Source organism: Sebastes umbrosus, chromosome 2 (genome assembly GCF_015220745.1).
Source record: "Sebastes umbrosus isolate fSebUmb1 chromosome 2, fSebUmb1.pri, whole genome shotgun sequence".
Classification (NCBI taxonomy): Eukaryota; Metazoa; Chordata; class Actinopteri; order Perciformes; family Sebastidae; genus Sebastes; species Sebastes umbrosus.
The window spans coordinates 29,295,473-29,320,472 of record NC_051270.1 but is presented as its reverse complement, the minus strand read 5'-3'; the positions used below and the strand labels follow the sequence as shown (position 1 = coordinate 29,320,472).

At 38.6% G+C, this 25,000-nt stretch overlaps 2 protein-coding genes across 3 annotated transcripts in view; both read right to left on the bottom strand.

Annotated features, from left to right (window-relative positions):
• Nucleotides 1–3,229: 3,229 nt before the first annotated feature.
• Nucleotides 3,230–14,343, bottom strand: tradd (tnfrsf1a-associated via death domain). 2 transcript variants are annotated; one of them, XM_037757504.1, is made up of 5 exons: nucleotides 14,195–14,343; nucleotides 8,589–8,745; nucleotides 8,194–8,474; nucleotides 7,009–7,156; nucleotides 3,230–4,009 (listed from the first exon to the last, which is right to left on the bottom strand). In XM_037757504.1, the coding sequence occupies exons 1-5, from the start codon at nucleotides 14,279–14,281 to the stop codon at nucleotides 3,711–3,713; spliced, it is 972 nt and encodes a 323-aa protein (XP_037613432.1). In that variant the 5' UTR covers nucleotides 14,282–14,343; the 3' UTR covers nucleotides 3,230–3,710. The 2 variants fall into 2 exon arrangements, with proteins under 2 accessions (XP_037613432.1, XP_037613436.1); XM_037757508.1 differs by having other exon boundaries at nucleotides 8,589–8,742; nucleotides 14,195–14,319.
• A 3,438-nt stretch (nucleotides 14,344–17,781) lies between these two features.
• ogfod1 (2-oxoglutarate and iron-dependent oxygenase domain containing 1) overlaps nucleotides 17,782–25,000 on the bottom strand; it is a 9,040-nt gene continuing 1,821 nt past the window's right edge. The window contains exons 2-13 of the mRNA XM_037759188.1: nucleotides 24,854–24,999; nucleotides 24,712–24,758; nucleotides 21,049–21,149; nucleotides 20,818–20,934; nucleotides 20,365–20,456; nucleotides 20,136–20,264; nucleotides 18,947–19,060; nucleotides 18,790–18,869; nucleotides 18,471–18,709; nucleotides 18,243–18,371; nucleotides 18,055–18,113; nucleotides 17,782–17,965 (exon numbers count right to left, since the gene is read on the bottom strand). Coding sequence (XP_037615116.1) covers nucleotides 17,804–17,965; nucleotides 18,055–18,113; nucleotides 18,243–18,371; nucleotides 18,471–18,709; nucleotides 18,790–18,869; nucleotides 18,947–19,060; nucleotides 20,136–20,264; nucleotides 20,365–20,456; nucleotides 20,818–20,934; nucleotides 21,049–21,149; nucleotides 24,712–24,758; nucleotides 24,854–24,999 — 1,415 coding nt within the window. The 3' untranslated portion in view covers nucleotides 17,782–17,803. The remainder of the gene's footprint in view (nucleotides 17,966–18,054; nucleotides 18,114–18,242; nucleotides 18,372–18,470; nucleotides 18,710–18,789; nucleotides 18,870–18,946; nucleotides 19,061–20,135; nucleotides 20,265–20,364; nucleotides 20,457–20,817; nucleotides 20,935–21,048; nucleotides 21,150–24,711; nucleotides 24,759–24,853; nucleotide 25,000) is intronic.

The following is a 25,000-nucleotide window of genomic DNA, read 5'->3' as shown; positions in this document are numbered from 1 at the left end:
TCTCTAGTCTCTCTCTCTCTCTCTCTCTCTCACTCTACAGTCTCTCTCTCTCTCTCTCTCTCTCTCACTCTACAGGGCGGCGCTGCTGCTGCTGATGATGATGATGATGATGATGACAGCGAGAGCGAGCGAATCTGTTCACGACGGTAGGCAGTGCAAGGCAAGGAGGGGCGCGAGAGAGGAAGAGCTGGCTGGCAGCGCGAGACTCACCTAACCTAACGGACAATCGCGCTGACGTCAGAGCAGCTCGCTCTAATCACGTCCTATGAAAGATTATTCTAATGAGAGAGAGGAGCTGTTTAAATGTTTAAATGTTGCCTCCTGTCTGCTGTCTGCTGTCTGCTGGTGTTACAGTGGGAATGGTGCTGTTGTTTTTAATTAAAATGCCCCAACACTGATATTCTTAATATGCCTTATATGTTCTTAATATGCCTTGTACAAAGTATTTCTTTATATGTGCATTCATACTTCCTGATATAAATAAAGTTACTAACTATCTATCTATCTATCTATCTATCTATCTATTTATCTATCTATCTATCTATCTATCTATCTATCTATCTATCTATCTATCCATATAAAATAGATAGGGCCTAATCAATTGTGGAAAACTGCAGTTGGTAGAAATGGAGCAAATATGATTTTAAAAAAAAGTTATTTTTATAAAGCGGTCACTATATCCTGACAGTAGTGCATGAGACAGGTAATCTGAAAATAATCATGTGCCTCTGTGCCCTCCGGTGCTCCTAATGGCATCCGCAGGATTTCACAGACTGGAGGAAAACAAGCAGTCAGAGCCGAGCTGGAGCCTTGCCGTCTCTGAGCAGCTGTCAATCACTCACAAACTCCGATCAAACGGTCAAACTAGGCAGCGCTGATCAAATATGAATCAATATTCTGTTACTGTAATGCCTATTTCTCTCCTCAAATGTTTTCAGAAACATCTTGTAGTGTACTGTTTAGCTGTAAAATGAGAAAGTTTGTGACCCGACAGCCATGTTGAAATGACCTGTGATTGGCCAAATCACAGGTCATCGGCTAGGCTACACATATCATTACAAGTAAAGGTCCTACATTCAAAATGTTTATTTATTAACAGTAAAATGTATTTAAAATATCAAAAGTAGAGGTATAGACTATATACTGTTGGGTATATCAACCTAGCAATGCTTTGTATTTTATAAGATCATCAAAGGTTTTCTACATAATAACTTCATCTGCAAAGTACTGAAGTACAACTAATCACAGATGTTGAATGTGGAGTACTAGTAGGGCTGTGTATTGGCAAGAATCTGGTACGATACGTATCATGATACAGGGATTACGATGCAATATATTGTGATATATTGTGGTACTGTAAGCAAGGCGATATATTGCAATTTTAGGAAAACTGTCATCGTAAATAGAACACACCACCATATGCATAAAATCTGAGTAAAAAAAGTTTACTTTTTTATGCAATCAGCACAGTGGGATCTGCATTGGTATTTATCACAGAGGATGCAAATATTTGTATTGAAATGTATGTATGTATTGACTAGGTAAATCTTTGCATTTAAACTATTAATTAAAAAATTATAGTGTTTTTGAGAATCAATACAGTACAGAATATTGGCAATACTTGATATATATATATATATATATATATATTTTTTTTTTTTTATATATTTTCTTACAACCCTAAGTACTAGAAAAATAAAGTAGAATAAAATGGAAATAGGCTACTCAAATTAAGTACCAGTTCTTAAAACAGTAGGCCTACTTAAGTAGACTACAGTACATTATAAGGCCAACATTTACTCAGTTACATTACATCATTGGTACAAACAACGCATTACAAATAAAAGTCAGCAGAATGGCCCTGGTTAGAGTATTATTATTATTACTACATACTGAATTATGAGGTTATTATTACTGATATATAAACACGTAAGTAGAATTGTAATGTATCCATGATGTGGCCGTACCTTGTTTTAGGTGTAGGCCTACTACTGGGCAGTTTAATCTGTAGGTACCAATGCATCATATTTTATAAAATTACCATATTTTTTTGCATGTAAAATCTCATAATCTGCAAAGTAATAGGTAACTATAACTGTCAAATAAATTTAAATGGCTAAAAATGTGCAATATTTTAAATGTAATGGAGTAGAAGTATTAGGTAGCAGAAAATGGAAATACTATACTAATACCTACAGTATTTGAGTAAATGCACCACTTCTGCAGATCCTCCTGCAAATATGTAATGAAAGACAGTTAATCTTGTGTGTGTGTGTGTGTGTGTGTGTGTGTGTGTGTGTGTGTGCCATGGCCATAGACAATACAGGGGCCAGGCCAAATCTGACCAGCAAAATGCAACACACATAAGAAATTATGGACTCGCCACCAACCACACTCTAAAATTTAATAAAAGAATAATCACCATATTTCTTTTTTTATATATTAGAATTTTAACGCCCTTCATTATGATCTAAATGTTGTTTAAAAGCCGCCTTTTCTACATTGACAGGCATTTTTAAAATGAAATTATAAGATATTTAGTCTTAAAAAATCTCAGCATCGGCTTTAAAAATGCAACATGAGCAATATTTGTGTAGAATGTAAACTCCTCTGTGTGTCATAAACCCCAAAGAATACTGTAAATATTACTGAGGACATTTCCTGGTTACCGAAGACGTAAAGAGAGATGTGTGTGTTTATCATAACTTATACTGCCAATGTTGGGGGTTGTGGCCGTACCACATAGCAATAATAAGTGTTTGTGTGATAAAAGCTTCTAATCCACACATCACATCTGGATGGATGGTCAAGTGGAGTAAAAAGGGGGGTTGGGCGTTTACAGTGGACCCTGACTGGAAACCAGCAGAGGAGCTCAACCTGAAGAGACCCCATCCATCAGTGAATTTCCTCTCTGACAGCCAAGCTTAGATAAAACCTTCAAAACGCACACTCACACACACCTCAGCTGCAACCTCCACCTCTCTGGCCTGAAGATCTCACAACGTGACACATGCAGGCCCACACACACACATCCAGCGACAACATCAGCAATCAGCACAGTTTAATCATATGAGCATGTGCACGTGTGTGTGTCTGTGTGTGTGTGTGTGTGTGTGAGTGAGTGATGGTAGAGAGGGAGGATTAACACTAAATTATACCTGAGGGAATTTTGACAAAATTATGTTTTCAGTTTTAATTACACTAATGCATCAAACACAAACATGAAGAGTTTTTTTTTTTTAATACAACCATTTAATTTGTATGCACCCATTTTGTAGAAAAAAACAATCAATAACCTTCAGTTGTGGAAGGTTTCATCTGTAAATTGTCGTATAAAGCAGAAATAAAAGGTTGAAACAGTGCATTAAACTCAAGACAGCATATCTTTTAAAACAGTGATGACAGATCATTTCCTCTAAATGAAAACAGTAATACTAATAATTGAAAAGCAAATCAAGATATGAATCAATTCTCACAGATGTTAGCATGTGTTCACACAACCTGTCTGACACACCCACACACACCCACACACACCCACACACATGCACACGCACACCCACACGCAGGAATGATTTTTGAATGACAGACAGTCAATCAAGAACAAACATACTGCATATCAAAAGCAGGCAGGACAAAGTCTCCTCATGCAGAGAGGACCTGTCGCCCCTCAGTTTTCACGACTCGTACACGCAGAACAAAAGCACAGCGAGTTACTCTCGTGGCTGTATGTCCAGAATATTTTCAGCCAGGCTGGTGAGTTTGCAGTCCTCCAGTGCTTTGACCAGTCGGCTCAGCTTGGCCGCTCTCCCCTCCGCCTGGATGAAGCGGCTGAGCAGCTGATAGGCTTGCTCATACAGCCCTTCTCTCTCGTACTCGTAGGCCAGGTTGTCTATGGCCAGACCTTTCAAAGCCCGGCAGCTCTTCCCCAGGGCCCTCCCTACATGCTTCCACTGGCGGCCCACTCCATTAGAAAAGCTCTGAACATCTGTCGCCGTCAGCATTCGGTCCTCTAAAGGATGAAGGAACAGACGTTAATGTAAACTCCACTTAATCGTGATGACGTAAACTTTGGTTTATAAGCATATGTATGTGTAGACAGTAAACATTTACAAGAATAACTTATAGACTTGCACCATAACCTTACAGGACGTCAGCAGGTATTTTTATATACATTAATCCTTCTTTTGTCAATAGGAGCTCAGTATCTCATTAAAACAGCATTAAATGTTGTTTTTTTTGGCCACTTGGGGACAGTGACAAGCTTTAAAAACAACTTTTACGTATTATCACATTTTAATAAGGGTTGTCAATCTATTCAAATATTTAATCACGATTAATTGCATGATAGTCCATAGTTAATCGCAAATTAATCGCACATTTTGTATCTGTTCAAAATGTACCTTAAAGGGAGATTTGTCAAGTATTTAATACTCTTATCAACATGGGAGTGGACAAATATGCTTGCTTTATCCAAATGTATGTATATATTTATTATTGGAACTCAATTAACAACACAAAACAATGACAAATATTGTCCAGAAACCCTCACAGGTACTGCATTTAGCATAAAAAAATATGCTCAAATCATAACATGGCAAACTGCAGCCCAACAGACAACAACATCTGTCAGTGTGTCAGTGTGCTGACTTGACTATGACTTGCCCCAAACTGCATGTAATTATCATACAGTGGGCATGTCTGTAAAGGGGAGACTCGTGGGTACCCATAGAACCCATTTTCATTCACATATCTTGAGGTCAGAGGTCAAGAGACCCTTTGAAAATGGCTATGCCAGTTTTTCCTCGCCAAATTTTAGCACAAGTTTGCAACATTATTTAGGCTCCTTCCCGACAAGCTAGTATCACATGGATTTAATTAGTTTTCTAGTTTCATATGATGCCAGTATCTTCACTCTAGCTTTAAAACTGATTCCACTATAACCAACGAAAGATCGTTTGCATTAATGTGTTAAAGAAATTAGTGGCGTTAAAAGGAATTTGCGTTAATGCGTTATTATCGCCTTAACTTTGACAGCCCTAATTTTAAATAGAGTGCTCCAGGGATGACGTATTTTTGTAGGCCAGGAAGTTAGCATCGCCCTGGTCGACAAAAAGCCAATGGGATTTGGATTATTGCAGAAAAAAAGCTCTGTGGCAAACTAACGTTTATGATACTTACACGTGTTGTTCAGCAAGATAATCTCCTCAATCGAACACCACTTTTATGATTTTTGAAGTGTGAATGCAATCGCCAGAAGTAAAAAGCTAACATTAGGCTATAGAAGAACTACTCCACAGTCACATGAGCGAGAGAATAAATAATGAGGCTGTATGTGTGATGACGTATTGTAGTATAATTTAGCCACTTGTTAGCAACCGCCTTTTTTAAGACACGTAAAAGCTTCAAAATTCACGAGTGGGATATTTACTGACGTATATTATATCGTAGAACAAAACGTTAAAATCTCTTCAGCTTGTGTTAACCACAGACCTTATTTCAGGCATCTAACTAAAAAAACATTAAAAAAAAACATTGACTTCCAGACGAGGGAACCGCAAGTGCTAAAAATGCTCACTCATTACTAACTAACTCACTCGTAACTATTGTTATTTAAAGTTAGCACTCATTTGGAGTCGTGTTTGTGTCCTGACAAATGTAAGTCCAACATAAAGTGTCTTTTAGCTCTGATTTAGTCCCCACCATCTCCTGGGGGAAATATCTGTCTCTCTAGCTGCTAAATGCGCCACTGTGTTCACCCGCTTGTCGCTAACTGTGTCTGTCTGCTGTTTGTTGCTGAGCAGGCAGTGCACAGGGGGCTTATCAGAGGCCTTTAGCTGAAAACAGCTGCCTGCTGCTGAAAACAACGCTTACATGAGAGCGGCGAAAACTAACTAAAAGAGTAAAGTTGTAGGTAATAAAACCAAACAATGAGCTGAAACATGCTGAAATGGCCCTTAATGAAGATAATTCTCTGTTGGTTAACCCACAGAGCTTGTAGTGGTACAAGCGACACCTTTCACATTACCCAAAGTCATTTAATCCATTGTCAATATAAAAATATTGATTAGTGCAGCTTTATGGTTGTAAATAAGGATGAATGAATACTGAACATTTCAGTTTCAGTAAATATCACTAGTGGCATATTTTCCCCACTCCCTCTTGTGTCATCAAAAGCATCAACATCAATTTACAAATCCCAGGAGAAAAGGTGGGCGTGAGCAGCTCTGTTTTGTTTCAGCGTCCCTGTGAAGTGGACTATATTCCTAATTTTACCCACAACACTGAGGGAGTTCAACAAATTTCATAGCTTGATGCTTAAAGCATGAAAAAGCCACCAGGTTGCTTTCATATACTAGCGGCTACATTAGACTATACAGAGTTTACACATGTAATTAATCAATTTGTTTCAGTTTTTTTATTTCAAATTTGGCTTACCCACTGTGAAATCGGTTTTCCTTTAATCACAGTCAAATTGAAACCAGGTCAGCTCGGGCTGTTGGAGCCTCGGAGGCGTCGCTCAGGGAACAGAAGTCTCTGATGCCCAGACACAGTAGCTGAATCTACATTTACATGAACTGAAATCAAATCTTTAATTAACTAAATGAGAAAATCAAATTAACTTTCAAGACACTGTAGCGCCTCATCAGTTAATGTTAATTTAACAGTTCAATATGAGGTCGACAAATTCAAATCAATGCAATCCAAATGCATTATCTGCTGGCACTAATCTCTTCCCATAGACTGACGAATAATATATAAAAGGTTGGATTAGACAGTCAGCTGATGAACAGCACTGAATTCATATGCTGTCAGTGTTGGATGTTGTGAAAAAAATAACATGAATTTGTCGGCTTCTTGGAAGTAAAAAAAGTCTCTTCTAATATATTTACTTATCTAATATAATCTATTATAATATTTTTAAATCTCTTTCGTGACCTCTTTTGGCCAATCATCTGTGAAGGACACTCTACACAAAACTCAAAAGTAGAAATGGACGTCTGGACTCACCAAACACTTTATTCTGAAACTTGAAGCAGTTGCTGGGGACGGGAGACTCTTCCTGTGTGATGGGGGTCGTCTGTGGGGTTGGGCCGAGGGCCTGAGTCTGAAGCTGCTGCTCCAGATGATCAATCTCCTCATCGCGCAGCCGCTCCGGCTGACACAAAAAGACAAAGGTCATTGATATTGAGTAAAATGAATGAGAACATTTAGGTGAACTCTGAGAGCAACAGTTACTTTTTATTTGAGTGTAAATCCTCCCATGTTTACAATGCATTATAGTAGAGCTGCAACGATCAATCGACTAGTTGTCGACTATTAAAATTATCGCTAACGATTTTGATAATCGATTAATCTGTTTGAGTAATTTGTTAAGAAAAAAGAAGCAAAAATTCTCTGATTCCAGCTTCTTAAATGTGAATATTTTCTGGTTTCTTTACTCCTCTATGACAGTAAACTGAATATCTTTGAGTTGTGGATAAAACAACATATTTGAGGACGTCATCTTGGGCTTTGGGAAAACATTGATCAACATTTTTCACCATTTTCTGACATTTTATAGACCAAACAACTAATCCATTAATCGAGAAAATAATCAACAGATTATTCGAAAATGAAAATAATCTAGTTGCAGCCCTACATTATAGATTTAGAAAGTGTTACCAAAATCTTTTTAAAAACATTTTATACCAACAGGAAATAACAACACGTGGCGTCAGATGTCAATTAAACTTCACAAAGAGAACACAAAGTCTTCTTTTTGATGTTATTATTCTCGATCTTTCTGAAGCGGTTTTAATTTATAATTTTTTTTTGCAGCAATGAGCTGTAGTATATGGCCTTTGGTTCCCAAACTCATGGAGACTTTTGAGGGAAAAATGTTAAATTGTGCAGAACACTTAAATTGACTTATTTCTTTAACCAGTGTGAAAAAGTTAACTGCAACTGCAGCTTCCCTGTGTATCGAAAATGAAGTAGGTGGGATATGTCACTCGCTAGTGATTGGTTGGGCCAAAACAAAACAAAATCCCATGAAGAAATCAGCTGATATTAACACAATGTCAGGCTGAATGAATGACATGAAATAAAAATGGCAAATCAGTCTAATTCACCCGGCTAAGTACCTGAAATTTTAAATACTGGAGATCCATCTCAAATCGCTGAGGAACAGACAAACAGAAAGGTCCAGTGTACCTGTGACAGGTGGATGTGCTGTAGGCAGAGCTCCAGCTTATCCAGATAGAGATCCAGGGTGTGTGTGCTGGCCTTGAGCTGAGTTTCCACTGTGAACTCTTGGGGAAGAGCGAGAAGCCGGCAGGCGTGTTGAGAGAGCGACTGACGCACCGCTCCGGAGCTGTAGCTCTCGAGGAACTGCTGACATGCTGCCACGTCCTCAAACTTCACCTCCACCCCCAGAAAGGGATCGGCGTCATGGACCTTAAGTATCTCATAACCACCCAGACCTCCTGCGGAATCTGACCACGGAATATACAGATTAATAAATGTGGCATCCAAGAAAATACACATTTGTCGTGATAAATGCATTTTAATTAGTATACTAGGCAATGGAGTCTAACTAGAGCGCTCACCTGTAAGTGTCAGCTTGATGACTTTGAAAACGATGAACTTTCCCTGTTCTCTGTCTTTGTAGAGAGACAGCAGGTTCACATCAGGACAGAGCGACTGCAGAAACATGACGGCACATCCGGTCCACGGCCCACGATCCACGTTCTTGTCTGCCATCTTCTGAACACAATTTGAGGCACACATGGTTTCAAACTTTCAGTGGTGAGGAGACAACATCAAAGGATCCTCTGTCTGATAAACACGAGTCTATAAAGACACTAAAAGAGTAGAGTGATTAGTTAAAGCCAAAGAACAAGCGTCTGTGTGCTGAGTCGCTGTAAAATATCCCGGAGGAAGAATCATTATCTCCACTTTTTTGACTGCGTTCCTCTTCATAACATCATGCATAACAACCCTGACTGGAGCTACAGATGTCCCAACATCTGTGTTAACTGTATGAAGAATTACAGTATGTAAACCTGAAGAAAGACAAAGAGCTCTCAACTTCAAACAGCTTCAAAGTACAGACCCTGAGGAGTTTACAAGTAAAGTTATCAAAGCCTGCTGTGACATTGGAAGGTCAAGAAGTTGCCGTCTTCTAGATCACCAGGAGCATGTTTCATTGCCTTCAAAGAGAAATCGTGATGCTCTCCTTCAAAGTGGTCCCTTGACCTCTGACCTCGAGATATGTGAATGAAAATGGGTTCTATGGGTACCCACGAGTCTCCTCTTTACAGACATGCCCACTTTATGATAATCACATGCAGTTTGGGGCAAGTCATAGTCAAGTCAGCACACTGACACACTGACAGCTGTTGTTGTCTGTTGGGCTGCAGTTTGCCACGTTATGATTTGAGCATATTTTTTAAACTAAATACAGGACCTGTGAGGGTTTCTGGACAATGTTTGTCATTGTTTTGTGTTGTTAATTGATTTCCAATAATAAATATATACATACATTTGCATAAAACAAGCATATTTACGCACTCCCATGTTGATAAGAGTATTAAATACTAAATAGTAGATAAAAAAACGTGCAATTAATTTGTGATTAATCGTGATTTACTGTGGACAATTAAATATTTTAATTGATTGACAATCCTAGTATATTTGAAACATCTGTATGACTGTTATAGTCTTTTTCCAATAGGATGAATCAATCAATAGAATTTACTTTAATATAAGTGATTGCTTGTTTTGTTCCTTTTAAGGATTTTTGAGAAATGCTGCTATTATTACATAATACTACAACCATTTCATATGATAATGTCATAAGACCTGAATAAAACTAAAACCCACTGCAAAAGGTCAACACTGCCAAAGGATTAGGGAGGTAGCGATTCACAATATTCATGATTACATTCAATATTTTACTGCTGTGTGACAACTTCATTCATTTTCAAGAGAATGAAAACAAGGAGTCAATTTGAATATGTGATTTAAATGCAGTTGATCTTTGGGTGGAGTTTTAAAGGAATCAGGTAGAGTGGTTTCTATGGGGTATACAATATGTTAAGAGTGCAATCGTTTAAGTCATTTTCATGCAAACATTCACTGGTTCAGCTTCTTAAATGTGAGGATTTGTTGTTTTCTATGATTATAAGTTGAATATCTTTGGTCATCTATTTACTATGTTATATTGTGAAATACATGTATCACTGTTTTCTGACTTTACAGACTAAATGATGAAATGAAACATATGTGGTAAAAAAAAGGTGTGAATGCACTGATACCGTTATACAATTTATACTGGAATTTTAATTCCTGTTTAAGTTTTTGCCAATTTGTTGCTGCATTAAAAAGGTTTAAACTTGAACTGTAACTCCTGTTAATTTCCTGTTAATAAGATTTTATACCAAGTTGCAGGTGTATGATTTATGATTATTATTATTTTAAGATTATTTTTGGGGCATTTCTGCTTTATTTTAATAGTGAGAGACAGACAGGAAAGGTAGGGGAGAGAGGGGATGACAAGCAGCAAAGGGGCCCGGGCCAGACCCGAATAAGGACTGAGCCTTAATGGTATGCGCTCTACCCGGTGAGCCACTGAGCCACCCTACAATTTATCATTTGAGTAATAAATAACAATTCAATCAATAAATATCTATGTATTTATTTGTTACATTTTGTTTTACAAAGTTAGGAAAGCAACATTTAAGTCCAGCCTGATGTTGCCTTACACATAAAAGAATGATCCCAGTCACTTCCACACAGTGACGCATACAGCTTATTAATTAAACACTGCTATCAGATTGGTACTCGGCATCGGCTGAAATCCAAATCCCAGGTATTGCTATCGCTATTGGGACTGAAAAAGTGGGATCGGTGCATCCCTAAAAAACAGTTGATATTGTCTTGGTTACACATCTATTGCACCAGACTGTCCATCAGATGCTGAACTTGAGACATGATAAAATGTTTGATATACGTTTCCTTTATTCTGAGGCAGATGATGGAATATCCAAGCAAAGTGAAGAGGAAAATAAATCATATAACCTCTCTAAATATAACTGCCTGTGACAGCAGGAAATATGTTAAACCAACTTCTGTCCTAGTGGTCCCTGCTTGTTGTGGACTCACTCCACTTTGCCCTTTATTACCCCAGCCTCTTTTTGAAACCCTCATTACATAAAAACATGTTTAATCTCAGAGCTCCCCTCCCCCAGTCCGGCCCCTAGCTCCTGTACTCTGAATGAACCACTGGCGCCCGTTAGCTCACTCTTGGTGTTGTCTCCATGCAAGGGATGCAGAGCGCTCTGCGTGGAAAGAGCATCCCCTGAGCTGGATTATATGTATGTCCTCATATTTCACTAATACACAGTATGCTTGGCTGCTGGGTCTACAGGAATCTCCACAACTTAGCCAGCATGTAATTATGTGCTATCCCATCTACCGGTACTCTGGAAGTATACTGTGAGATTTGTTCAACAGCTGTATGAGGATTAAGTGATCATCGGGAGCTTAAAATATATCATTTACCCTTTGCTGCCAAAAGGCAACCTCTAGTATTCCCTGGACAGCTCGGCTGACATTTAGGTGAAATAAATACTGGATTCACACAAAGATGTGCTTCTACAAATTACTAATTTTAACTTGTTGTGATAACGGGAGATGATGCTTGTTTCTGTCTGTTTTGTGTTGTCGTCTTTAGTGCTATATAACTCTAGATGCAACCTGAACAGACCCATAGATCTGTTGATTATCTTTTGATAAATCATTTAGTCACCGTAAAAACGCCCATCACATTTTCCCAGAATTCCCAGATTCCCATGATATGAAACAGAGAAAAGCAAATCTGTCAAATTTTTGATTTATAAATGACTTAAATCATTAGTATATCATCATAATATCATTGGTGATTCCTTTTCTTTCAATCAATTAATCAGTTAATCAACTCATAGATAAATATTGACTTATAATAGACTTTCAGCACTAATAAATTGTTTACTTTGCTCTATGATTTAATCATATATATGCAATTTAGAGGCAAGAGAATACACATAAAATAAAGTTGTGAAACAAAACCGGTAAAACATTACATTTTGTAATAGATGCACTTCTTGTCCGTATGTGTACTATGTGTACTATGTGTATGTATATATATATATATATATATATATATATATATATATATATATATATATATATAGATGCCTCATGTCGTTCAAGGTAATTAAACCCTACATTTAATGACTACAGTGTTATATTGTAAATGCACAGTATTTGTAACCCTCACAAAAGCAACTCTGTAATCATATGAATGTCCTGAGTTGTCCTGTAAATGAACACTTGCGAGTCATAAACATGGGAACAAGGACAATAAAGTTGGATGAAGCTATTCTGGGAATTACAGGAACTCTATGTGCTACTATGACAAAGCGTTAAGTTTGTTGAAACAGGAGAACGGAGAGACTGGAGGAGAGGTCTAATCAGGCCGAATAAGTGAAAACACCTGTGTAGGTGCTTACAGGATAGGTTCAAATTTTTCAAATCAGTCTTAAAACAATACTCACAGGGGTATATGTACATAGAAAAAGTTACTGGTCGAAGTAATCATTACTTCTGCCCATACTGACTACATATAAATGCTTTCTTTAAAGCAATTATAAGCATTACAGTGTGATTTGACCAACTGGAGACAAAGAACCATCCACTTTGTAAATCGCAAACTGACAAAGTCAGTGACACCAATGAATATTATTTGTATTATGTGGTTTTAGCGAGCTGAAAGAATTGCAAAACGGATGAAATTTGGTGGCTCCAGCTTGTGAGGGATGAGGGACAAAAACCCACACATCTTTGCAGAATTTAATTCAAATGTTCAGCAGAAGCTAAGACGATTCAGCAGTCTGGTGTTTGACACATCAAGTCAGTGCTTTCCAGAGTTACAGTATTTTTAGTTTTGAAATTCCCTTTGAATTTTTCACAGACATGCTTCCTTGCTGAGCTGTGTCTTATTGGCTTCAGCATCTCTGTACAGAAGGAGGACAGTAAGACATGAGGACATGAGGACAGTGAGACATGAGGACAGAGAGACATGAGGACAGTGAGACATGAGGAGAGTGAGACATGAGAGTGAGACATGAGGACAGTGAGACATGAGGACAGTGAGATATGAGGACATGAGGACAGTGAGACGTGAGACATGAGGACAGTGAGACATGAGGACAGTGAGACATGAGGACAGTGAGACATGAGGACATGAGGACAGTGAGATATGAGGACAGTGAGACATGAGGACAGAGAGACATGAGGACAGTGAGACATGAGGAGAGTGAGACATGAGAGTGAGACATGAGGACAGTGAGACATGAGGACAGTGAGACATGAGGACAGTGAGACATGAGGACAGTGAGACATGAGGACAGTAAGACATGAGGACAGTGAGACATGAGGACAGTGAGACATGAGGACAGTAAGACATGAGGACAGAGAGACATGAGGACAGTAAGACATGAGGACAGTGAGACATGAGGACAGTAAGACATGCCAGGATGGATGCACAAGAGGAACAGTTATAGGGACTATTAATGCTGTCAACATGGATGAGTAAGTGTTGTTTTGAGACTTAAAACACATGTTAAGGATGGTAACTCTTGTAAAACTACTCCTGTTTTGTAGTGCATCAAATTGGTTTGTATAGTTTCCAAACACCAGTAAAATCACAGCCAGATTGTAGTATAATACCAGGTGGATTAATGTTAAGATGTAACAGCAGAGCTATCTTAAAATATGGTTGCTAAGCGACCCAGACGAACGTCACAGGTTACGTTACATGTGATTTTCCGGTTACAGTATAGTGAAGTCAGTTAGCTAGTTACCTGCCACAGGTGTGACTCTTTTTATCTAAAAACTATACAGCAGCATTATAGGTTGATTCAACCAACTGGAGACCAACCGTTTTATAATCTCAACAGCTGTGTTGAATAGATAAAGACATAAAGGGAGTTCGTGTTGTTAACCTCACGTACAGCAGACGCAACTGCCGTAAAAACTTGGGCCACGGTTGCGACCACACAAACTGCTGAATAGTTGACCTCACAGCTCAGACACGGGACCGAGCACACATATCATCATTCTCTGTACTCACTGTACAGTAACTCTTTGTTAAAGTCGGCCACAAACTTACCTTAAAACTTATATTGTTCGTTGCCTTGACGCTTCCTCCTGCGGGATCACACCCACTGACCGCGTCATAGCTTCCCTGGCCTCCCATTGGCTGAGCCGGAGTCAAGGAGCGCTCTGATTGGCTGAAATCAACATGCCGCCTGGGGGAGAAGACGTCTTGACAGGAAGGAAGTGTTTTTTTATATATTTAATGTAGGAATCCAAATGTAGGGCAACTCACATCAGATATGTTATCCTTTCATTGTATGTGCTCTGCAGCTTTATGGCTTCATATAGACATGACTGGCTTTTCTCATCTGGGAAACTTCTCTCAAAAGGACATTGTTTATGGACTTGTCATGGACATATACAATATATTAATGAATTCATAAATAAATAATGGAATTTAAAATTATATTTTTAAAATGCACTTTAAAAAGAGAAATAAATATCTGGATTCACAAATTGAATTAAGAATACAGGTTTTAATCAGGCATCTATAAGGACACCTTTACTCTCCCTGGGATTTTGTTCTCAGGATTGTTTTGGTTGTTTTGGGGGAATAATAATAATACAAAAGATTCGTTAGATAGACATTATAACATCCGTGTATCATGACACACACAAAAGGATACTAAGTACTGAGAGTAAAAATCCCAGAAAACAAAATAAAATACATAATGTACATATATTAAAAAACATAAATAATGTAAAATAAATAGCAATAAATCACATGTTCACATAGCTCTATGTAAAACACAGAAATAAGTTAAACTTGTAACCCATTTAGGCATAATAACAAAGACCAAGGGGGGTAAACATCCAGTGATTTGTTGCGACAACGATTTGGAATTGAAACCAATAACTGTGTATTTTGTGATGATACTGAAAGTACTGATCATTTATTTTTTCATTGTATGTATTCTGGAGCTTTATGGCTTCATATACATGACTGGCTTTTCCCAAAAGTTCCTCATCTGGGAAACTTCTCTCAAAAGGACATTGTTTATGGTCTTGTCATGGACATTAACAAAGATGACTTTCTGGTGAATGACATTCTCATTCTTGGTACATTTTATTTGCACAAATCAAAATCTATGAAAGTGAAACCTATAGGTTTAATGTGTTTCATTCTGAGTTTCTTTCTTACATAAAAGCCCTTAAAGTCATGAAAAACAAAAATGCATTGAAACTTCTTAGTATAATAGAAGAATATGAATTACAGGTACACCACCAGTCCATTAATTTAATTTATTATTATTTACATGTATAATTTTACATATTTTATTTGTTCTTGTTCTGTATGCACCTTGTCCTTTTACTCTAATGCAATGATCTATGAGACGTGTTGTTTGTAAATTTGAATTTGTTCAATAAAAAAAAAAAAAAACATTGCAGTTACATATCTTTAACATGAAAATGTCCCTGTTATTATTCCTTACCACTGACATATATAATGCAACAACAACAAAACTGTTAAAATCATCTGTTTCTATGGTTAAAATAATCAGTGACATCAAGGAAGTGGCTGAGGACGACAGACTGTTTGGTCTGTGACTAAATAAGTACTACGATATGTAACCTTTATGGCAACACTATGCTGTCAAATAGATTTTCTCAACTCTCCTATGTTTGGTATGTGTTTCTGTAGTTTCAGTTTCTGTATTACCTGTTACTGTGGCAATATGTGCTGTTTTTATTCATGTTAACAGCTGTTAACCTGCTGAAAAACCCATAACAATGCAAAGCAGGTATGGCAATTACAAAAGTGTGACAACGATGAATTATCAATTAATAAATTAATCAATTATCGATCGACAAAAAGTTAATCAGAAACTTTTTATATGGACAAATTAAGTTCAAATTAAATGGACAATATTTGCACATTCCTGTACAAAACTCCTCAGTTCTTCACGGTTATACCAGATATATTGTGCTTTTTTCATATTTATGCTTTTTGACGGTTTGCTGTATGGAGAACCGCAAGTGTCACGTAAGTAGTAATAAAGCATTTAATTGATTAATAATGAATTATAAAATAAAAATAGCCATTAATAAGTTTGTTTACAAATTGATTTATTAATCTATGAATAAATGGACTGAATTACAAAGTAATTAATTATTTGACATTTTAATGGGCGATAAAAACAAGAATTCTAAAAATAATTTACAAATGAAATATGAATCCATCAATAAATAGTTTAAATTGAAAAGGGATCTACAAAAACACCATAAAGCAGTCAGTAGGTACATCATTTAAAAATACATTAATTAATTCATAAATAATGGAATTTTATTGCAGTAGTTAGTAGTTGTTTTATTGCAGTACTTGCTTTTATCTTTATTTTTTCTACTATATTTATTGTTATGCACCAAACACCGATGTAAATTCCTTGTGCGTGAAAACCTACTACCTGTTTCTGATTTCCAACTTTTCAGGTTGAAGACTTTTAGTTTTTCCTCTGTTTTATAAACTAAATATCAATGACTTTTGGACTGTTGGGTCAGATAGGAGTCAGGGATTAATCAATAATGAAAATGATTATTAGTTACAGTCCTAGTTGCTACATTTCAGCATGCCTTCTTGGACATAACTTGAGACATACTTTTCTATGCAATATAATTACTAATAAATAAATAAAATTGGCATGGAAGGGGTTTTGCCAAAATGTTTTTTATGCTGTTCAAACATGTATTATGAAAAACATATAGGCTATATTTGTTAAAAAAAAAAGACTAAATCTGGCTCAAATGACAAACAGTTTGTGTATCTGTTTGATTATGATGGTTTCACTGTCGTGTCAAAAGACATCAGCATCATTCTCTGATGTAAAAATCATTTTCCAGCTCATACCCAATGATCTTACAATTAAAGAGGATCCAGTGGGGGGGGGGTTTTCAGCATACACAAACAATTTTTACCTATAGTTACTTACGTGAACCAAACTGTTTCCATGTCCTCATTAAAAACCAGACCAAGAGGAGTCCTTAAGGAAAAAATGTTTCTTCACATCCATTGCTTTGTGTCATGATGGTTTTCTGACTACACACTGCCCATGTTCCCATGTTAATAGCAGATAAACTGTTATGTGTAATGATTTAGTTAATTTATTTATGGTTTATTTGATAGGGACAGATACAATATACATAGACAAACTGAAAAAAGCTATCCGATGCAAGTATTGTAGTGTTTATAGTGGATGCTAATTTGCAACAACCGTCCCAGCTCTTGTTTAATTTAGGACGGAACTGTCTCATCCCATCTACACTCACTCGTCTTCTCACTCGTCTTCTCACACACACTGCAGGCTAATGTCAACTGCAATAATGGCGATGCCAATTCAACCAAAATCTTAAATTTTTAATTTTCATGAAATGAAGATGCAGTAAAAAGGAGCTATCTGTCTAATCTGACTGTAACTCAGCAGATTTTTAGGGGAATTTGCAAATAGGTATGCCTGAACTATATCTATTAAAACTTAACGAGTAACTTAGAGTAACTGGTGCTGGTCCAGTAATCAAAGGGTTGGTGGTTCAACCCCCAGCTCAAGTGTCCTAAAATGTACACAACACCTTTAGGAAGATGAAACAAAGATGTCAAGAAATCCACAAGATAGATACACACATTTTTTTATTCGTAGTACACAAAAGAGAAGTCATAAAACGCTCTGCAGGTAGAGCTGTTAGCAGATGCAGAGGAGCTTTTGTGGTTGACATGTTTGACAAATTTGAGGGTTTCTTTGTCTCTGTAGACGAGGGCGAGGGAATTATCCTCTGGATACACCGTCAGGAGCTGCGATGAGCAGGAAACCAAAGCAATAATGATAATGAAGTAATGACCACACGTGTACAATTACACTTTACACTGTAATCAATACTCACCTCCTCATCCTCTTCATTAGCAACGTAACAAGTGAAGCCCCCAAACTCTGACTGCCAGTCTATGAAAGAAAATCAGTAAGAAGATTGAGTGGTTTGCTCTTCCTGTGTGCTTGTCGGCGTGTGTGTGTCGGCGTGTGTGTGTGTGTGTGTGTGTGTGTGTGTGTGTGCGCGTGTGTGCGTGGACTCACCCGCACCACAAAAAGGTAAAACAAGGTCGAGAGCGTACTCTGCCCGCGCTGCTTCTGCATCATGCAACAGCGTGTAGCCGCCATGAGACCATCGACGTAGTTCACCACAACACACAGGTGTGCTCAGCTCTAAAACAAACAAAGGTCAAAAAACACACATCTGTAACAGCTGTAAAGACTTGGGTTGGCTGAAGAAATCGACTCAGACTGACACACACACACACACACCTTTCTCTCCGCTCGTATTTGCTGGTGGCGATTCGGTCGAGGACCCCGTGGCTTCTCCGCCCTGTGCGTCTTCTTTCTCCTCATCTTTATTCTCCTCGTCATCATCGGCAGGACACAGGTAGTGCAATCGAAGGCCGGTGAAGTTGGAGAGAAGCAGGAAGAAAGACTCTGAACGAAGCAGCTCCCAGCATGCACTCACACACTGAGGCAGGGTGTCCAGAGAGGCCGCTTCATAGCATCTAAATGTACACAAATACAGCACTTGTAATCACAGTCTTAGTTTAATATGCTCTTAAATGATCTTTGAAACATGTCCTACCTCTTATTAGGCGGACCTCTCTTCGTCCACTGAATCTGAGCGAGTCGCAGAGCTTCTTTCACCTCCCTGAACTTCTCTTCCTGCGGACAGACACAGAATCAGCCGAGAGGAACGAGTGGACAAATGCAAGGCAGAAAAAAAACTAAACAGAAGTTACCTTGAGAAAATCTTTGAGCTGAATTTCAGAGCTGTCCTCAAACTCCTCCTGAACCTGCTCTTGGTAGGATATGTCCAGGTACACTGGGTTGATCCACTCCAGCAGCAACGTTTCCTGTCATGAACACAACCAACAGAAACGTAGGCTGTCCGTTAAAGGAATAGTTTGACATTTTGAAGAAATACACTTATTCACAAGATTAATACCACGCTTACGTCTGTCTGTTAAATATGAAGTTGTAGCCAGGAGACGATTAGCTTAGCTCCTATTCAAGAAATCACTGCTCCCGGCCAGGAAATAGTCCGGCGTAAAACTGAAACATGTCGTTTTTACCCTTTAGACAAACTTAATATAACGTGTTAATAAGTGAGATTTAGAGGTGCTGGTAGGTAGAATTTGTTACCTTTGAACCAGGGTTATTATTGCGAACTAAAATTGAAATTAAAGCAAAAATAAGCAGTGAAAAATGTTGTTAGTAAACTGAAACTAAATAAAAACTAAATCCTTTAATAAAAACTCAAACTAAACTGATACTATATTGCCTGGGTAAAAACTAATACAAATTAAAATAAACAAAATTCATTTCAGTTTTTTAACTATAATATATCACCATCAAAAAAAGGAGTCGGCATGAATTTCCGTCAACTCTCGTGACATCGAACCACAGAAATTGAATGGATTTGACCTTCCAGGAGATGACGCTGTGCCGCAATTGCTTCACTAAAGTAGTGCAAAAATTAAACATTATGGCCATTTCTACATATTTGTAAATGTAACTACATACTTCTGAGACGTTATACCTGGCCCTAACAAAATAAAACTAATACTACTGTAAAACTAAATATATAAAAACTAAAACTAAACCTTTCTGAAAAAACTGAAACTAAACTAAAACTAGCAAACACATTCTGAAAACTAATTAAAATTAAAATGAAATTGAAAAGTCAAAACTAAAATAAAAACTAATTGAAAATTCTAAACTATTATGACCTTGCTTTGGACAGAGCTAGGCTAGCTGTCTCCCCCTGTTTCCAGTCATTATGCTAAGCTAAGCTAACCGGCTGTAGCTTTGTATTTGCAAACACAAGGTATCGGTCTGGTCATCTAACTCTCTGCAGGAAAAGCAACTAAGTGTATTTCCAAAAAATTTCTTCCTATAAAGATGGCATGCAAGTTTGACCAAACTCACATCTCTCGGTAAGTGTGGACTCCGTGAGACGGGGGGCTCTATGTGGCGAGGAGGACGCTCCAAAGATGGCCCGTGAAACCAGCCGCTCAGAGACAAACGACACTTATCCTGCGTCAAAATCTCTGACACCTGAACAAACACAACACACGTTGTTATTGATTTGCAATCACAGCAGATTCTTTGGTTCAACAGTGAAGATAATGAAGGCCGGAGCGGTTATACTTCTTACTTGGTGAAAGGAGACTGGAGAAACTTCAAAGAGGACGAGTGTGTTCAAAGAGGGTACGAGCGACTTCACTATACTCTGTGGTTGGAAATTACCTGAAGACAAAGATGAAAATTATACAAGACTTGTGTTGTCTGGAAGCACAGAAATGCACACAAACACACACAGCCGTGTACTTCTATCTTTGTGAGGACACTCATTGACATAATGCATTCCCTAGCCCTTACCCTAACCTAAACCTAATTCTAACCTGGACCATAAAACCAAGTTTGAACCCTCAAACAGGCCTTTGAAGTTCTGTCCGAAGGTGAGGTGCGGCCAAAATGTGCTCACTTTCCAAATGTGTCCTCACTCTGAAGGTCTAAAATTGAAATTGGTCCTCACCAAGGTAGCTGTACAAGAACACACACACACACACCCACACACACACACACACACACACAGTGAGACACTCACTGTCTGTTGTGTAGAGGTCGAGGGTTCCTCCGTCACTGCTCTCCCATGGAGGCACTAGATACAGGATGAAAGCAACGTGCCTCCCCTCCAGTTCATCATCATGACACAGAAGCACATCTGGAAAGAAAAGAGAACGTCACATATGGAAAAAAAAAAAAAAAAAAAGGAAAATTCACGGTAGATTAATCATCAAAAATCTCATGAGTCCTGCCAGCAATATTTTAAGCTCACCTGTGTATTCATATTTGGCACAAGAAATATCCACTGTGGGCTCCAGTTCAACCCCCAACACTTCCCCGAGCCAGGAGCGGAAACGCCCAAACAGCGCCGTCCTGAAAACAAGACACAGGAAAACATTTATTTTTATATGACGATGTGGCCGAAACCTTTAACCTTGTATAAAATGAGACATTTTGAAAGCCTCACCACACAGACAGATGGTTCGACTGCTCAAACCTACCGTGACATTTTGTTGTGACATAAATAATAGATGATCACAAGAGGAGGCCGTTATTGTGTGTTTAATTATGGTTCTTATTCCCCATGGCTGTATTCCTTCAGTTGGTGCAACACAGTATATATAATCACAAATATGTATTTAGAAGAAATTACATGCTGCAGTCTCTCACTATAAATACTGCTTGTCATAATCGTAAAGAAAGAACTGCACATAAATAAAGGAAAGTTCAGATATGACACCCAGCTCATATTCGTCCTGATTTAAACACTGAGATCTTGTTTTTCCTTGGACTTGGCTCAAACACTGAACCTCTTGGCGTGTTTGTCAGCTTTTGCTGCTCAATAATTCTACAATAACATCTTTGTTATCTCTAGTAATTTGTTTGGATCCAGTGCTAATCTTTGCAGTGAACACAAGGGTAGCACACTGTAAGTTACTACAGCAGTGTACATGTTGGGGCTCTCAGACTGATTAAGAAACAGTCCCTCTGCTCTAACAAGGATCCCCTGTGAGCAGCTGCACCTGAGTCCATTTTCCAATGAGTTCACTGTACAATCCTTCGAGGCCACATGATAATGCTAACAGAATCAACAGCACTACATGAAGGCGATGGAATAATAAGGAGGCAGATGTGATCTCTGGCTCCACCTGGTGGAGCTCATAAATAACATGTCTCACTACCACTGGGCCAACATCAGCATTTCTGCCTTATAATTCCTGCGCTACTGACTTAAACAACCTATTTAACCTTTATACTTATCAACGCAGACAGACACTGATGACAAATACAAAATTTGCCCTGTTGATTTGAAGGTTTTAGAGGCTAAAAGTATGTTTACACCTCATGTGTTTCACATAATATCACACTGGATTTACAACGCTGACATGAGCGTGACAATGAGCTGTTCTCTCAGGACAAGTTATAAGTGAGTTAAAGGAACAGTGTGTAAGATTTCGGAGGATCTATTAGCAGAAATGGAATATAATATTCATAACTTTTCATCAGTGTTTAATCACCTGAAACTAAGAATGGTTGTGTTTTCACCAGCTTAGAATGAGTCCTTCATATCTACAGTGCCTTCAGAAAGTATTCAGACCCCTTCACTTTTTTCACATTTTGTTATGTTATGGCCTTATGATAAAATCGATAAAATTACTTTTTTCCCTCATCAATCTACACGCAATACACCATAATGACAAAGTGGAAACAGAATTTTATAAATTTTTGCAAATTTATTAAAAAGGAAAAACTGAAATATCACATTTACTTAAGTATTCAGACCCTTTACTATGACACTTGAAATTTAGCTCAGATGCCTCCCATTTTCCTCGATCATCTTTGAGATGTTTCTCCACCTTGACTGGAGTCCACCAGTGGTAAATTCAATTGATTGGACATGATTTGGAAAGGCACACACCTGTCTTTATAAGGTCTCACAGCTGATAATGCATATCAGAGCAAAAACCAAACCATGAGGTCGATGGAACTGCCTACAGAGCTCAGAGACAGGATTGTGTCGAGGCACAGATCTGGGGAAGGCTACGAAAAAATTCTGCTGCATTGAAGGTCCCAAAGAGCACTGTGGCCTCCATTACTCTTAAATGGATGAAGTTTGTAACAACCAGGACTCTCACTAGAGCTGGCCGCCCGGCCAAACTGAGCATCGGGGGAGAAGGGCCTTGGTAAAAGAGGTGACCAAGAACCCAATGGTCACTTTGGTTGAGCTCCAGAGATCCTGTGTGGAGATGGGAGAAACTTCCAGTAGGACAAACATCACTGCAACACTTCACCCATCTGGGCTTTATGGCAGAGTGGCCAGATGGAGATGAAAGCCTGCTTTGAGTTTGCAAAAAGGCACCTAAAGGACACTCAGACTGTGAGAAACAAGATTGTCTGGTCTGATGAAACCAAGATTGAGCTGTTTGGCCTCAATTCTAAGCGTTATGTCTGGAGGAATCCAGGCACCGCTCATCACCTGCCCAATACCATCCCAACGGTGAAGCATGGTGGTGGCAGCATCATGCTTTGGGGATGTTTTTCAGCGGCAGGGGCTGGGAGACTAGTCAGGGTTGAGGGAAAGCTGAATGGAGCAAAGTACAGAGATATTCTTAATGAAAACCTGGTCCAGAGTGCTCAGGACCTCAGACTGGGCCGAAGGTTCACCTTCCAACAGGACAACGACCCTAAGCACACAGCCAAGACAACGCAGGAGTGGCTTATGGACAACTCGAGAGCCAGAGCCCTGACTTGAACCCAATCAAACATCTCTGCAGAGACCTGAAAATGTCTGTCCACCGACGGTCCCCATCCAACCTGACAGAGCTTGAGAGGATCTGCAGAGAAGAATGGCAGAAACTCCCCAAATCCAGGTGTGCAAAGCTTGTCGCGTCATACCCAAGAAGACTCGATGCTGTAATCGCTACCAAAGGTGCTTCAACTCAGTACTGAGTAAAGGGTCTGAATACTTAACTCAATGTGATATTTTAGTTTTTCCTTTTGAATAAATTTGCAAAAATTTCTAAAATTCTGTTTCCACTTTGTCATTGTGGTGTATTGCGTGTAGATTGATGAGGGAAAAAAGTAATTTTATTGATTTTAGCATAAGGCTGCAACATAACGAAATGTGAAAAAAGTGAAGGGGTCTGAATACTTTCTGAAGGCACTGTACATAGGGAGCGGGTCCTCTTCACGCAGTCCGCTATGTTTCTACAGTAGCCCAGAACGGACAAACCAAACACTGACTCAAGAGAGAGCAGCTGCGTCGAAAAGTAAAAAAATGACGTCCTAATGTCTTTTCCTAACCACACCAAAGAGGAGAAGGATAATTCATAAAGACTTAGGAAAAGACAACAGTGGTGTTAAGAGAATCCGACTGCACTTACACTAGGCTCCGTAATTATGATGCAACGGCGGCGGATGTTAGTGACGTGAGTCTGCCGTGGTGAAACTACAATGTTCCAAAGATGGACTACAAAAAGCGCTACGTCTCCCCGTGCGTTGTTAAATAGCTCTGTCAGTGACAAGCTGCTTCACCTGCAGTGTGACAAAGAGATACCGCAGGTCCTTCTGCTGCTGTAACACTTTACATCAACATATAATAAAGGATCATCTGACCTAACGTGGACGTGAACGTACAGGCTACCACAAAGTTTATATGATAAATATTGAGTTATTCTTTAATTTATGGCGAAGGAGTAGGACCATTAAATTAAATTCTATCAGAACAGATGAGCTGCAGTAAAAATATGCATTAAAAACAAGTTTGTTAGCGTATTTCCCACCTGACAGAATCTCTTCAAAGCACTTTTATTCCACTTGTAGCTCATGGTGAGACCAACTATTATCCACACTTCACCTTTCTGTACTTTCTCTACATCTATCCTGTTCGTCAGCCTCTGCGGACACAAACACAACAACACAAGTTATTTTTTACCTCAGTCCAGCGATATGTGGCTCTGTTCTCTTCTTCAAGTCATCTGACTGTGTGGGAACAACAACACAGTTTAGATAATAAGACAAAAACAACACAAATCCACAGGAATAAATCAGTGAGACGGTCAGTTTTATATTAACACCTGTTTGAATTTGTACAGATCGTTTGACTTCTCGTGGAAGTTGAGCTCCAGCAGCTCTCTCTGCAGGTTCTCCACGAAGGTCTCGCTGCCGAGGAAGTTCTTGATGACGCAGTGAGGGAAAGGGTGGCAGTCCAGCTCCAGATCCCC